We start from the raw sequence: 15,545 nt of genomic DNA on the forward strand, positions 1-15,545 counted from the left end.
GACAGTTTTAGTTGAAGTGTTTCACACGCCGCTGTGGGCGCACATATTTTCAGTCCAGACGACCCCTGTGGGGATAAGCGGTGTGACCTAACATTAAAGAAACCCAAACTGACAAAATAGCTTATTTTAATCTTTCCCAGAAGCTGTTGTGAGATGAATTACAACAAAATGTGACGTGATTAGTCAGTGTGTCACGTTAGCTGACCTAAAAAGAAGAAGGTAGAAAAAAAAAATTAATTAAAAAAAAAGGGTCTCTTTTTACATTTTTTTCCTCTGAGGCACAAAAGTGCATTTTTGCAGTTCGACTCCGGTTCAGGAGTGAAAGTCTCCATTCTTTGGAGGATCCGTGTCGGGCGAATCTAATGCATCTCCGCGATGAATAGTGTCCATTGATTCCACCACATCGAGCTCGCTTCCCCTCCGCGCAGCGCCCTGCACGTCTCTTTCCCCGCTCGCCTTTTGTGAGAGGACGCTCGCATACGTCCGCGCGTTCCGGCGCAACAAAGAAAACCCCAAAAGACGAGAATTCGCTCGTCTTCCGCGCCTCCTCGGACGGCTGGAGGAAACCTCGGACGTGTGTGGCGCTGATTGGGAGCGACTGCTTATTTCCGGGCGCGGCGGCCAGTGCGGGGTGCGGAGGGTCGTGTTTGCACGCCTGTCGAAGCGGCGACGGCGGGAACGCCACACACGTCCGAGGCTGGGCTGACCCCGGACTCGTGGCATTAAAGCCAGAAATAGCGGTGTGACCCGCTCTTTCCTCTCTCTCTCTTTTTTTTTTTTTTTTTATTTTCTTGAGAGCACAGAGAGCGCCTCAGTGCACGGCGGTATCAGTGTGAGATCTCCCGAAGAGGGATGGAGCCGTAATGTCATTTATCTGCGGGCCTCTGTTAACGTTTGCTCCCGGGGAAGTACGAAATTGAGATAAAAGCCGGTGACCAATCGAGTGTCAGCCCGCGCAGTGCCTGCTCGCGCCGATGACGCGCTGATAAAGGCGACGGATGGGAACACGTGCCGGCGGATCTCATCGGCGGAGCTTCATTTATTCCCGGGGCCCCGCGCGGCGCATTCGTCGGCAGGAGCTTGCAAACGTTACGCCAAAATCAATATCCGGCTGACTGGCTTGCTCCGTTTTTATTACGGCGGCCTGGTCGTAAAGTTAAGTATGAGTCATTATCAAGAACAGCCTAATTTCCCAGATTTATGCCATTAACGAGGGCCTTACAGTCCTCGCTTCCAGCGGCGGCTTTGTTTATGAACGTGGAGAGTGTGCAGCGAGCCGGGGCAGTGACATAGGGTTTCACTGGGAGTTATAAACTGGCCTCGTGCTGCCCGACAACCTTCCCCCCGGGGCTAACAATGTCTAATCGAGACAATGGCTTTCGATCCAACTTGATTATTATATAAGATTTTGAAATATTGCCCGACACGGAAAATATACCGCCGCTCAACCCAACAGCATTTCTGGAAAATTGATCAACGAACACCAGCAGATAAAGACATATAGAGCCGAGACCGCTCTGGATTCAACAGTGTATGCTCTTACTTGTGCATGTTTAAAAACTTCTGACCAGTCATAAAGGATGCATTTTCCTCCAACAGCTGTGATCCTTCAGAAATCTATAAAATGTGTCAGACTTTTATTTTAGTGCATTGATCCAGATTGTTAAGATGCCACAGAAAAGACGACTCCACACACAGAAAGTGTCCCATGAAAAGGACGGTAAACGTGATGGATTAAATAATGAAGAAGGCGGCTCTCGGTGATTCATGCGATTTGGAGGAGAAAAACCAAATCAAACGGCTTTGATAGTAAAAGGAAGCTCTATTGGTAAATTTACAAGTGTACAAACATTTCCAAAACATCAATAAAAAGCTGAATTTTCTTCATAATTGTGAGCTTTGTTCTGAGAACCTGAGCCACATGAATGAAGAATCTTGACCCTTAACGGGACACTTATTGAAATAACTAATAACTAATTATTACTAATTTTTTAAAAGTTTGCTGATAATATTGAATCTAATCAAGCTCGCAATGCAAAATTGACCAAAATTACGCTGATTTCATTATTTTCAACCAAATTTCATTCAACATATTTCTTCCTGGATTTTTCAAAAGAATTATTGAGCGCTGAAATCCAACATTATGATATGTATATTATTATCAAATGGAATCTGATCTAACATTGTGTCACAGTATTTGATTGAGAAGTTTGATGTACCTATTTGTACCAAATAATTCATAAAATTCATTATATGGTACAAATATGTATTCTGTACTCAGTGATTGCTATTTACTTGGTATGATTAATTTGGAACAAATGTTAACAAATTAGGAAATTATACATTACAATGCTTGATTAAGGATTGTATACATCAGATGTGACATTATAGTAAAAATACTGTTTTCTTGATTGAAATACAGGAATCTACCACTTAATATAATTACATTTTTTCTTAAAAAAAAAAAAAGTCCTGTGAAAATAAGTCATAAAATCTGTTCAAAAAAGATAACTGAAATAAAATTAAGAGCGGAATTTTCAAGGTAATGAATAGAAAATACTTTTAAATAGACTCAAAAGCAGATAACATCAAGTGCAGCTTTCAAACATGCATATCCCATTTTCATAAATGTGAAAGGTACTGGAGATAAAAGAAATAAATGAAAGCTGGAGGAGCTCACTATTTGTTGGTGTGTTTACTAGACATACAAATATTTTGAGATGTGTTACTTCTTATGTATGTACTCCACAGATGTCACGTTTGGACAACAAGCTTAGAAACCACAAAAACAAAAAAAAAATCCGGTCATAGCCAAAAAATGATAGATGAAGGCAATTTTTTAGGGCTTTCAGCATAAAAATCTCCCAATGCAGACCCCAGCAACACGTCGACGGACCAGCATGGAAGCATTCAGCAAGATAAACACTCAACAAGAAATGAAAATAAAAGAAACGTGAGGTCTTACCTTGAAATCGCAAATGCACGTCACCATGTTCCCGATTCTTAGACACTCCCCGTCGAACTTGCACGTGTTGGTGTCGCACAGGAACAGGTCTGTGTCCCGGTCATCGAAACCTGGAGGAGCAAAGCCAGAGCGAGAGAGACGTGAGTGATAAAGTGCTCCGGCGTTCGGCCCCGGAGCCGCTCCAGCCCGAGCCCCGTCCAGGGTCATCCGTAATGAGCGGGCGCCATTAGTCATGGCTCCCACAGCGCCGCGCAACCCTCTGATTACACACTGTGCCGTTTGAAAAGACAACGCTCGTACAGTCTTTGTCCTTAGCTGCCAAAATGATACAACGCTTTTTTTTAAAAAAAAAGAATACCACTCGCTGGCTGGGGTAGCGTGTGCGTGTGCGTGTGTGTGTGTGTGTGTGTGTGTGTGTTTGTGTGTGTGTTTTTTTACATTTGCTGTTTAACGATTGGTGTAGAGTGCCGTCTGACTTGTTGGCCCAAAAATCTCCCAGGTGTTTAATCAAGGTGACATCTGGTGACAGCAGAATAAGATGTGCATAATTTTATGTTCTCTATCGAAGCATCTGCATTTTTTTGTGTGTTGCTTTGTTTGTTTTTTTTCCCCCACTGATTTAATGACTTTCCCTTTTATAATTTGTTTGTGTAAGGCAAGACCGAGTCCCGGGGCGTTGTCGTCCTGGAGAGGCAAACCTGGGGTCTGATCCGATTCAGGCTGCGTTAGGGATCTCAAATGACTCCAACAAAGCATCCTGAATCAAATCAGGGAGTCACGTGGCCATGAGGCTGAGGACTGGGCTCAGGGCTATCAGTCTACCTGAACTGATCGCTTACAAAAAGCCACTCCAAGAGCATGACCCCATTTGCAAAGCACGAGGGTCTACACATGACCCAAAGTTAGGCTTGGATTTAAAAAAATAAAAAAAACAGGAAAAATTGCCAAATTTGTGTTTTCGATCTAAATTCAAATCAACAGTGAAATAAAAAAACAAAAAAACAAAATTTCCACTGGCTAAAGTGATCGTGAGTAAAATGGGTGATTTACATTCAGTTAAGCAAAATTGCTGATGAAAACAAGAAGGGATAGAGCAATGTTTAGTTTTTAATCTCCCCAAAGGGGACTCCCCTCCCCTCCCCTCTCCTCTCCGTTTGTTTATACTGTGTAGAACTTAGTGTAAATATCTAACATTAATATGCAGCGCTGCAATCTGCTGCATTAGTCTTGAGAGACTATAAAGCCCAACTCGCACACCAGTGTACTTATTAGCTCATCACTGTCGTTTGCAAGTATTTGCATAAATTGTCTGATATGAAACAAAAATAACAAAAAAAAAAAAAAAAAAAGTTGAACATGAATTTATCTGTGTCGCTGTGGTCATTTTCACTAAATATCTGCAATGGAGTTAAAGTAATCACTCAGTTTTCTGTCATATTAACAGACTATTTATTCAAAAATATGACTGGCATTTTGAAACAGGCTTTAACAAAAGTGGCTGCAAGTTTCGGCTCGGCATTTAGGTTTGTGCCCTACTTTGTCGGAACGCTGTCATTGCTCTTATAGTGGTGTTATGAGCTGCGGCAAGCAGCTGGTTATGGTGACCATGTCCTGAAAAGACCCGCGCACACAGCCTGATTTACACCGAGCATCGTGGCGTGCAGATACTTATCTCGAGGACAAGTACGTATTTGGAAAGAGTCTGATATTTCCTGAAGGAAATGACTCAGAGCAGAGTTAAAAGAAAGATAATACCAGATTTGTGTGTAGCACATTTACACAAACACCAACTTAAATGAGTAGTAAGATTACTCTGTTGGCTTAGGTTGAGTAAACCACAAAATCAAGGTCAAATCTTTGATCAGTTGTTTGCACTTCAACTGAGTGGTAAAGAAATATGGTGATCGTAGTTCTACACTCTTTATAATACTTGTTGATCAAGTTCTCCCTTGGATATAATAAATATGAACAACATAAACTGTAATGTAATTTCAAACATTCTGAAAAAAGTGCACATACAGTTTGGTTTCCTTACTTCCAGGATTTATTATCAGCGTAGTACCACTGTGTGCCACAAGATGGTGTCATGAGTCAACCTACACTGGATTACCGTATTTTATGCACTATAAGGCGCACGTAAAAGCCTGTAATTTTCTCAAAATCCAACAGAGCGCCTTATAATTTCATGCGCCTTTTTTGCGGGAATTACGGTAATCACCCTGATCACATGAACAAACAACCCCTGCTTGCTAAGCTACTAAGCTAGCTAGTTTAAACAGAACGGCAAACATGAAGCTTCAGGTACATTCTCCACTCTCCCAAGCACAGAGCACGGCACGCGGCTGCACAGCCGGCTGACGTGGGAAGCGGCTGGACGCCGGGCGGCAGCCTGCATGCTGCGACTCCGAGAACGGCCAGGCCCCGCCCGGCAGCCCAACCGCCGGGACGCCGGGAGCGGCTGGCCGGCTGCGGCTGAGCTGTCGGTGGGGCACTTCACTCAGGAGACCGCAGCTGGCTGAACCCCGGTGACCAAGCGAGTTGGACCAGTCGCGGCCGCTCTGAGCTGCATATCCGTGAAGAGGATCCTCAGTCAAACTGGCTCTGATATGTCGCTTTACTCACACATTTCAACTGGGAATGTAACCACCTAGGCTGCCAATATGTATTTCTCTCATACTATTCTATACATCCTATGCGCCTTAAAACGTGGTGCGCCCCATGTATGAAATTTTTTTTAATAAAAGCCATTCATTGACTGTGCGCCTATTAATCCAGTGAGCCTTATAGTGCCGAAAATACGGTAGCTCACAACAAAAGACATATAATTCAAACAGCCTCATAGGAAAAACAACACATTTTTTTTGCTTTTTGGCCGCTTGTTTACAACAGCAACGAAAGTACTGCTCTGTGTCTTGATGGAAACAGAGAAAACTTTTTTTTAATTTCCACATAAAATGTTCACGTGTGGAATCATCCGGATCACATAGAGCGACACATTTTAAACACACCGACAGACTGATACAGTTTAAAAGAAGCTTTTTACCGTTTGTTGGATGCTCTTGCTGTGGTACTACAACCACAACTATTCTGAACTGATTAGTGTCCTGCTCAAACATTTTAAGGATTTCAGGCATTCCCATATATCTGTCTGAATGCAAAATTTTCCTGGAACGAAACGACACTGATTCCAGGTCACTACAACGAGTGTTTACAGCCAGGAACCATTGAAGGCCAACATTTCAAATGAAACCCAAGGTAACTGGGGTCAAACAGTAAACCAACATTAGCCAATAAGAATGATTAAAGACAGAGACATTTCTATCTTAACTCCTAAAGAATAAAAATCTCCGCTGACAACAGATTTGTACACAGACCACATCTTGCCTCAACAAAGAGAAGAACTTCAACCATGGAATTTAGGTTAAAAAAGGCATTTTAATTTGGATTTTTTGTTGTAGCTGTTAGGTTTTGGAGTTTTCTTCTGTTTACTGAAGCATCAATTAAAACAAGACAGGAAGTCAAGAAGAGCCCGGAGTTCAGAAACTGTGGAGAAACTGGAATCTGAAGCAGGGCGTAAACATCAAAGATGTTCATCTTTGATGTTCACAGATAAACAATCAGGCTTTTGTTCATTTATCTGTCTGAGATCAAGCTTTAGAGCCTCAAGGAGAATCATTTAAATGAGAAAACTATGCATGCAAATTATTTGACTCAAAACAAGACAAACTGAGAATGTCCTGATGGTTATTACTGTTAGACAACAGTTAAAGACTGAGCAACGCTGAGCTTTTAGCACATCATGAAATAAATCTGCATGGATTAAATCTCATAATCGACCACTAAAGAGATCTCAAACAGAAACTCCATTTTGACACAACTGAGCCAATGATGAAAGAGTTCAAGCTGTGTTACGACAGCGTAGTTATTATTTGAATGATCAGGATAAAATCATGCCAAAGTTCATGTGAAATCTTCCTTTACAGGTAATTTCTATGAAAAACTATCAAAGCAACCTTAGAAAAGCTGAATACTGAAGTCTCACAAGATCTGTTCTTATAGAAAACAACTGGCAAAGTTCATGCAAACCATTTTTTTTTTCACTGGCAAGACTTGGGTACATTAAAGAGAAAAAAAAAATATTCTCAATGTCCGTTCCCACCGTGCGAGCCAGCTCGTCTCAATGCGATTCAGAGACGTATTCTCATAATGAACCCTTCTGCAGCACCTTCTGTAACCCAGCGGCAACAGGCGACGCTCTTTCCCACTTCTGAAAGCCCTCCTTGGCATGAAACAAACTATCAGGCAATAATACCCCGAGGAAGAGGAGCCAGTGCTAAAACGAACCTGCTATTTGCCAGAAGCCTGAACGACCGTAAAGTGTGAGCTCTCTGTGCAAATATACAATCACCCGGCCAAGAACGGTCACATGAGAGGTCTCGACGCTTGAAGTGCACGGGTGGAACAAAGCCCTCAGCCCTTCGGAGAGGGCCACGCGAGGCGGTCTGAAAAGCCACCAAAAAAAGAAAAGAATTGGCACCCAGGCAGCTGGCATGTGGATGATACTCACTGGAGAGGGGCATTGTTATGGTGGCAATCATATTACTGGCTACGTGTGTACAAGTGATCGGAAGTATCAGCTCTTTTCTGGGGACCTGCTGCTGGTTGTCTCGGGAAGCATTGTGTTTCGGTAAAGTATGTGTGTCTGTGTGTGTGTGTATTTAATACTGTGTCGAGAACCTTAAACTCTCAGAAAATGAATGCAAGTCAATGCAATCTGCACAGAAGATAATGAACAAATGCATGTGTGTGTGTGTGTGTGTGTGTGTGTGTGGGTGTGTGTTAAAATACACATGCGGATGTGCATGCGTGCACACGCCTACATTTATTAATATTGCAGGGTCCGTACACTCACACAATATGGAAAGAAGTCTGCAGGAAATTAATGTAAGCCAATGCAATGTGTCAAGAGGATAATGGACACGTGTGTGTGTGTGTGTATGTGTGTGTGTGTGTGTGTGTGTGTGTGTGTGTGTGTGTGTGTGTGTGTGTGTGTTACTGAGGTGGAGGTTTACACTCTGGCAATATAGAAAGAAGTCTGCAGGAAATGAACGCAAGTCAATGCAATGTGTCTTCTGGTTAATGGACATATGCGCATGCGTGTGTGTGTGTGTGTGTGAGTGTGTGTGTAATCACAGTACAGAGGAGACATTCACTCCAAACTACAAATTGTGTGGTTGTGAAATACTTGCTCAAGGTCGTACGGGTAGTCTACTGTCAAAAACAAAAATTAAGAAAATTCAGTCAAAAGATATTGAAAAACAGAGAGAAAAACAATTTGAAATAAAACTAGAAAGAATTAAATGTTTTTATCAGAATATGAAACTGTCACTTTTTGTTACCTTTGCAGAAAAAACTTGAAGAAGTGTTGCCCCTCTGACAATATGATCAGAACGCAGCAGTGTGGAAAAGTCTCAACGTGCTGCGGTGGAAGGCAGAGGAGACGGACGTTGAGCTGGATAACTCCACATAGTAAGGTCTATTCTTCCGACAGGAATCAGGCGTCACACAGTGTAACAGATGGCCATCATCTTCAGTCCCATAACGTCCTTTTTGGACAATCCTAATTTATTACATTCTATTTTCTCTCCAATAATTACTTGAAGAGTATAATTAAGATCATGAACTTGTTTCTCTAACGCTTAACTATTGTTTTACAGTCTCTACAAAACCTAATTCACACATTTTGCTCACAAAATCCTTATTTATCCCAATAAAATACACTTTAAACCAAGCACTATGGACTTTTACTACTCGTTTCCTATATACCGGTATATTGAAAGGCTGACCGGAGTATGTAGTTCCCTCTAATGGTGCCTTTTCACTCAGTCACCTCCAATATGGAATTTCTAAATTGGTATCCACCAAACACGGTTTTAACATTAGAAAGACCATTTCCAGAAGGTGCAAAGTAAATTCAATTTGAAAGTCTCTCAGCTGTTTCTCTCACACTACTCCAGATATCCAGCTCTGCTAGCATTAGCATTAGCATTGATTAGCAGACCGTCTTTACTGCTTTTTCTCACAATTCTCGAACGATCTACTCAATAAACAACACTTTCAGCCAGTACTGTCTGCTGTTTACATTCATTTCAGTGAACTTTCACTAACCTGTGGCGGAGAAAAGAGGAGAATTTGAGCTGGTTTAACTCCACATAGAAGGTTTATTCTTCCTCTGCGGCCTCATTCTACTGTACACCACCTGCGCCAAGCGCCTCTAGTGGCTGGATGTGGAATAGCGCCTGTTTACTGAGATTAGTATGCATGGGAAGTAACTTCATGAAGACAAAATTAAATAGGTGTCTGTTTTTCTGCCTGTTATATTTTTGACCTTCTACAAAAGCAAGAGAAATACAAACATCGCTCATAAACAGTCAGTCTTCCAAACATCAGTGCAATCAAGACTTGAAAACACCGTAGCGCCACCAAAGGGACTGTTTCTGTGAACTCTTTAAAAATGACATATCAGCTTTTGTTCTGGATGTAAATCACAGAACCAAACACCAAATGCTTCACAGTGATCGCATTTCAGAAACAGTGGGGCCAACCGGTTTCAGAAAACTGCACCGGTCTCAATTAGTCGGCTGACAGTGACGAAAACATGTGCTTGATACACCAGAACAAATTAGACGTTTCAATATCAACATGGAAAAAACAGAAGCTGTCAGTCTTATTATGCCAACTTTAGAAGAAATTACAAACAGAAATTAACAATTACCACAAGAAAGGAAAAGAAATTGAATCACTGCAGGATCGAGAAGCTGAAAGTCAAAATGAATTGAAATGTTATGATTAGCAGTTTTTCTCGTATTGACAAAATAACTAAATCTGTTGCAGGGAAATAGATATCAAAAAGATCATAACTGAGTTGTAATAAGAGGGTGAAATATAATGAGATACTGTTAGATTATTACTGGCAAACAATACTTCACCAACTCAGAATGATCAGAAGACCTTTAGGTTGATAGTTATAATTCATCACAGTGAACCTAGGTTTAAAATAAATTTGTCACTGTGAAGACAGTGCAATTTTTTTTTTGGTGGTGAAATGTTGTCATTTATAACTAAAGGCAACACATGCTTTCTCACCCAGGGAGAGGAAAGTGGCTAAACTTGTTGACTTTGATGTTTTTTGGCCATATTTTCATTGATTTTCTATGCACGTGACGTCTGCCCCGGGGGAACTAATCACGCCTGTCAATTAAAATGTGGCATTTTGTCAAAAGCACTACTTTTGTGAATTGATTGTGATTAATTGCAACCCCCCCCCCCCCCCCCACCCCCCCACGCCGTATTTATTCATATTAAGTTATATTTGATTGAAGGGAACCACAATACAATAATACAATACATATCTCGATAAAGAACAATACTATTTGATTTGAATTTATAGTTCCATATAAGGTCTCCAAATCAATCCAATAATAGATCTCATTATATTCGTAAATACTTGATCACTCATTTGATGAATTCTGATGTCCCAGTTTATTGAAAAGACGTCATGTTATTGCACGGTGTGCTCTCCCCTTTTTGTTTCCGATCCTCTCTCCCTCCCTCTCTCTCTTTCTCATCTCTCTCCTAACGTTAATGGGTGCTGCTTGATACAGGTTGAGTGTCAGAACCCAGGGAAACTTATACTTCCTGCTCCCGCCCCGCCGTTCCAGGAGGAGATTACAGTGAGCTGAATAATTAACGAAAACAAGCTGGCAAACATCAAATATTGAAAAGGTAATGTTTATATGCTAACGATTAAGATGGCAAGCGAAGCACTTACTTGTCTAAAGCAGAGGAGCTTGTCAGCCAAATGCATCTCCTCCTATCTACCTGGAATTTCACTACACTAAGAGGAGCGAGGAGTCGACCCCCACCCCCCACCAGCACCACCACCCACACCTGTTTCAAGCATTGCACTGCTCAATAATTAAGTAGAGTGAATTAATAATGAAGGCAGAACAACCACAGTGGTGAGACATCCTCTCTTGACCTCCTTCATGCTGGGGGACCAACGGTTTCCTTTTTTAACCTTTGCAACAGGTTTTTAAGGAGAGGTCCGGATCCCATTAAGACACATTATTCACGCGTAGAATCTTTCAAACCAAAAGTCTGAGAACAAAGTCTTTCAATGTCTTCACAAGTGTTTTTTTTTTCTCCACAAGGACAAAAAAATACATTATTTATTAAATAAATAAAAAATCCAGCTAATTACCAATTAGTCATTTCAAAGCAGTCATTTCAGATCTTTTTTTTTTCATATCCAACTTTTAAAGTTCCTAAGAAAGGCTACAAACCCCCTGGTCTCATCTTATGTTTGCCAAAAATTATTGTGAAGACAAATGCAGCTGACATACAAAATCAGGAGCCCTTTAAATGAATGTAACGGACACTTTCACGTGTCTTATGAGATTTGTTTTGGACATGTGGAAATGAAGCCCTCTGCTATGATCTGAAGCTCAGGGTGTCCAAACCAAACTCTAATCCGGCCCGCCAAACAGCAAAGTAAATTGTAAAACTTACAAAGAAAACGTGTTTCTTTTTTTAAAAACACATATCTAAGGAGTAGCGGACAAAGAACTGAGCCCAAGCTGGGACTTCAGTGATGCTCGTAACATAGCATGAGGATATACTCTCAAAGGTTTTATTAAAACTGGCTTCATGTTCTACAGATGTTTCGTGTGTCCTTCCATCTTTATGCTGATGACAGTCAAATCTATGGACCTCTGAAGTGTGAAGATTCATTCAGGGCTGCTCAACTCTTGAAGTGCATTCATGCGACTAAGGACTGGATGTCAGAAAACTTTTTGTGTCTCAATGACAGTAAAACTGAGGTTCCTCTGGTTGGTCCTAATAAGGCCAGCAGTAAACCTGTTAACTAGGGGACTTTGACTCAGTTTGTTCAGCCCACTGTTACCAACCTTGGTGTTAACAAAGACCATGACCTCAAGCTTGATAAGCAAATTAGTGCTGTTGTGAAGTCAAGTTATTTCCATTTGAGACAACTGGCTAAGGTAAAGTCTTTCCTCTCAAGACACAATTTTGAAATACTGATTCATGCTTTCGTTACAACTCGGCTGGACTATTGCAACGCTCTGTACGCCGGCATTGAGGAGAGTTTACTCAAGCGTCTGCAGCTCGTCCAAAATGCCGCAGCACGCCTTTTGACTGGCACACGGAAATATGATTGCCAGTGTTGTCGTCACTTCATTGGCTTCCTGTTCGCTACCGGATTGATTTTAAAATTCTTTTACTTGTTTTCAAATCTTTGAATGGACTTGCCCCACCGTATTTATCTGAACTGTTGGTGCATTACGTGCCGGGACGTTGCCTTAGATCAGCAAACAAGGCTCTACTTGCGGTTCCTGACACAAATTTCAAACGTAGGGGTTATTGAGCGTTTTCTGCTATCGGTCCCAAACTGTGGAATGATTTACCGCTGCACATAAAACAATCAGATTCTCTTCTTGTTTTTAAGTCCTGCCTTAAGACTCATTTATTTTCTTTGGCTTTTAACTAATGTGAGACTGTATTTTACTGAAAAGTTGCCAATGTTGTCTTATTAATATTTGTATGTCTATTTCTATAGTTTCTATTGTTTTCTATTATTTGTACAGCACTTTGGTCAACATTGTTGTTTTTAATAGTGCTTTATAAATAAACTGGACTGGATTGGACGGGACTGAGACTGTAGTCATGTTCAGGTTGTAATTGTTTGATCTTGTGAAAATTTAGACATTTTTAACATACATACTCAACAAAGAAACGCTTAGAGGTTAGATTTAAGGGTTATCATGGCTCTATTTTCCAGGTCTGGCCCACTCATAATGAAATTGGTCTGTATGTGCCCCTGAGCTAAAATGGGGTTTGACAAGCCGGGTTAAATAGGGTAAAATGAAGTGGACTGAGCATGAAACCCTGTGGTACCCCTCACAAAATGAAAAAAACCTGAAATAGGGCCAAGTCTCAACCCCCCCTGAACTTAGTCTCCCAAGCAGCCCAAAGGGTCAGGACCCCAAGGACGGGAACGCAATAAGCATTAACAATGGCGAGTGCTCCTACATCCATATGGACAGACAACCAAGTTGGACTGCAACGAAACAAACAGCCAGGAGAATATGGACTGAGAGCCATGGCACTCTGGAGGCCGCCATTCTTGTCATTGTGCAACAACACATGCAGAACTGTTTACTACTGCCACGGTGTGCATGGTGGCGTGTTCTTCGTAGAAGCGCATTTTCAGAAAGTTATGATTTCACCCCATTTACATGAAGACAGAGCATTTTAGCAAAGTTTCACCATTTTCAAAAAGTTGCATTTTCAGTGGCTGCAAGCACCATTGTCATGTAAACGATCGCACAACGAAGGTTCTGCACTATCACTTGAAAACTGAGCAAATGGTGCCTTGCGGAGCAACGTGCACGACAAGCACTGCTGACCGCTGTGTTGACAGATCTTGAAAGCACATGGCCGATTCGCTCCACGCTACCGGTAATTCACTCCACTTGATGGGATTTACAGGCGGCTTTGCATATTTTGCACTCATCCATGTCACTTTAACTATCAGAGCATCACACGCCAGTTCAGAGTTAACAATAGCAGAGGTATTCACTGAAGAAAGGCATCCGTGCTTCTTCACAGGAATTTCCCCCCCGAAAAGCTGTACTGAATGGCAGACATTTTATACAACGCCATTATTACAAAGCACTATTCTGTGATTCAAATGAACTGATTGTCGGGATGAGATTAATAACTCCTTGAGCGTAAAAAATATGGCCACAGGATGTAATCTGATTGCTGGCATTAATCCCCTATTCCCTTTGTAAAAGACAACAAAAACTATGCTCATTTATTTGAAGTAGCACAAGCCAAACAATTAAGGGCAAAATGCCAATGATTGTGTAATTATGATAATTACACAAGGTACTAAATGCACATTTAGCTGTGTTGTTTGAAAATCTGCCCAGTGGATCTTAAAAGAGTGGACCGTTCTTGTTCAATGAGCTCGTTTTTAACACAAACTCGTGTATTTGTGCCCGTGCGAGTCGATAACTTGGGTAGATTTTGGTTTGGCAAAACTAAGACTTGACTTAAAATGCTTTGTTTGTTAAAAAAAAGGATGTGATAACGCAGATGTGGCAGATTAAATGGCGACCAAACCGTGTGGTCTGTACGGCCTCCTAATACACAAAAAGTGGCATTAATCTTATATGCTGCAAACTTTAAAGGAAAACTCCGATATTGCATTTTTCCCTCAGTGCTTCAGGGAGAACTCTGCCACCTTTAAGCTTATGCAATTGGCTTCTGGTACAATGTCTAAGAAGTGAGCAGCTGCTCATAGAAATCAATCTCTGATAAATAATTTGCACGCAGCATGCTCGGCATCGAACAACACACCAAATTACCACCAGGTGGGCAGAGAGGTACGAGCAGAGATGAGATTACAAACAGTAGTTTGCATTCCATTACCGAGTCCATCCGGCTTCTGAGCTGTTCCATGGAGTTCAGGGTTGCTGGAGCTGGTCCCAGCCGACAGTAGCTGAAGGTAGAGTGCACCCAGGACAGGTCGCCAGTCCATCACAGGGCTTATTATGTTGAATATGTAATTATGAATAACTCAAAGAAAAAGCATTTCACCTACAGCTCCACGCATAAATTCAGAACCACCAGCAAGGAAGGAAAAAACATATCAGGTTTTCACCATTCCTCTTGAGAGAGGATGCTTTCATTTCCATGATACTTTCAAGGTACGTATATCCCTGCAGAGCCCCTATAGGATTACATAACATGTTTCAAAGCGCTGTTGAGCAAAATGTAACATACAGATAAGCCTAAATTCAATAGTGCAGCATTTCGAAGCTTAAAATCTCGCATCTTGCTTTAGGTGTGACTGACTGATCAGTATCGGCCACACATGGACAAACCCTCAGATTGCCTTTCAAAAAAGCGCGAGGGAGACAGCCTATTTTTCCAGTCTTTGATTTGTTGAAACATCACAGTGGAACTAAAGGCAAGCAAAATACTGACTTATCAAACATGCAAAAGCAATTCCACTTCCTTAAGGAAGTCTGGGGTCTTGTCTACACGACAATGTTTCCAGTGAAAACGCATCATTTCAGCAATCTGCATTTTTACAATATCCGACGAAAACGATGCAATTAAACCACAAACAAAGAGAACAACATGTAATAAACATCAACGATGCCGAGTACACAGGCATTCCTATGGACAGACGATCAGGTTGGTGTTTGCTGTTAAGAGTAACTCTGAACTCTGAAACTCTCAAGTCCCAGGAGACTATGGATTGGAAGTAATGACACTCTGTAGATAATATTAAGATTAAAAAAACTATGTGTTTTTTCTGGCCAATTCATGACACAAAATGTACAAAAATAATCATATTTTGACTGAATGAGCTCTTCATGTCCCAAACACAACATAGCAGGGAAAGGAAATATTCTTGAGTTACAGTACCAACAGTAAAAATCTATTTCAGTGTTCTGTGAACCTTCTGGGAATGTGATACGGCGAT

The 15,545-nt window shown here is 41.4% G+C and overlaps 1 protein-coding gene across 1 annotated transcript in view; it reads right to left on the bottom strand.

Annotated features, from left to right (window-relative positions):
• tmeff2a (transmembrane protein with EGF-like and two follistatin-like domains 2a) overlaps positions 1-15,545 on the bottom strand; it is a 141,210-nt gene that overhangs the window by 122,600 nt on the left and 3,065 nt on the right. Inside the window, exon 2 of the mRNA XM_030111418.1 lies at positions 2,966-3,075. Within this exon, the coding sequence (XP_029967278.1) occupies positions 2,966-3,075 (110 nt within the window). The remainder of the gene's footprint in view (positions 1-2,965; positions 3,076-15,545) is intronic.

Source organism: Salarias fasciatus, chromosome 16 (assembly GCF_902148845.1).
Source record: "Salarias fasciatus chromosome 16, fSalaFa1.1, whole genome shotgun sequence".
Lineage (NCBI taxonomy): Eukaryota > Metazoa > Chordata > Actinopteri > Blenniiformes > Blenniidae > Salarias > Salarias fasciatus.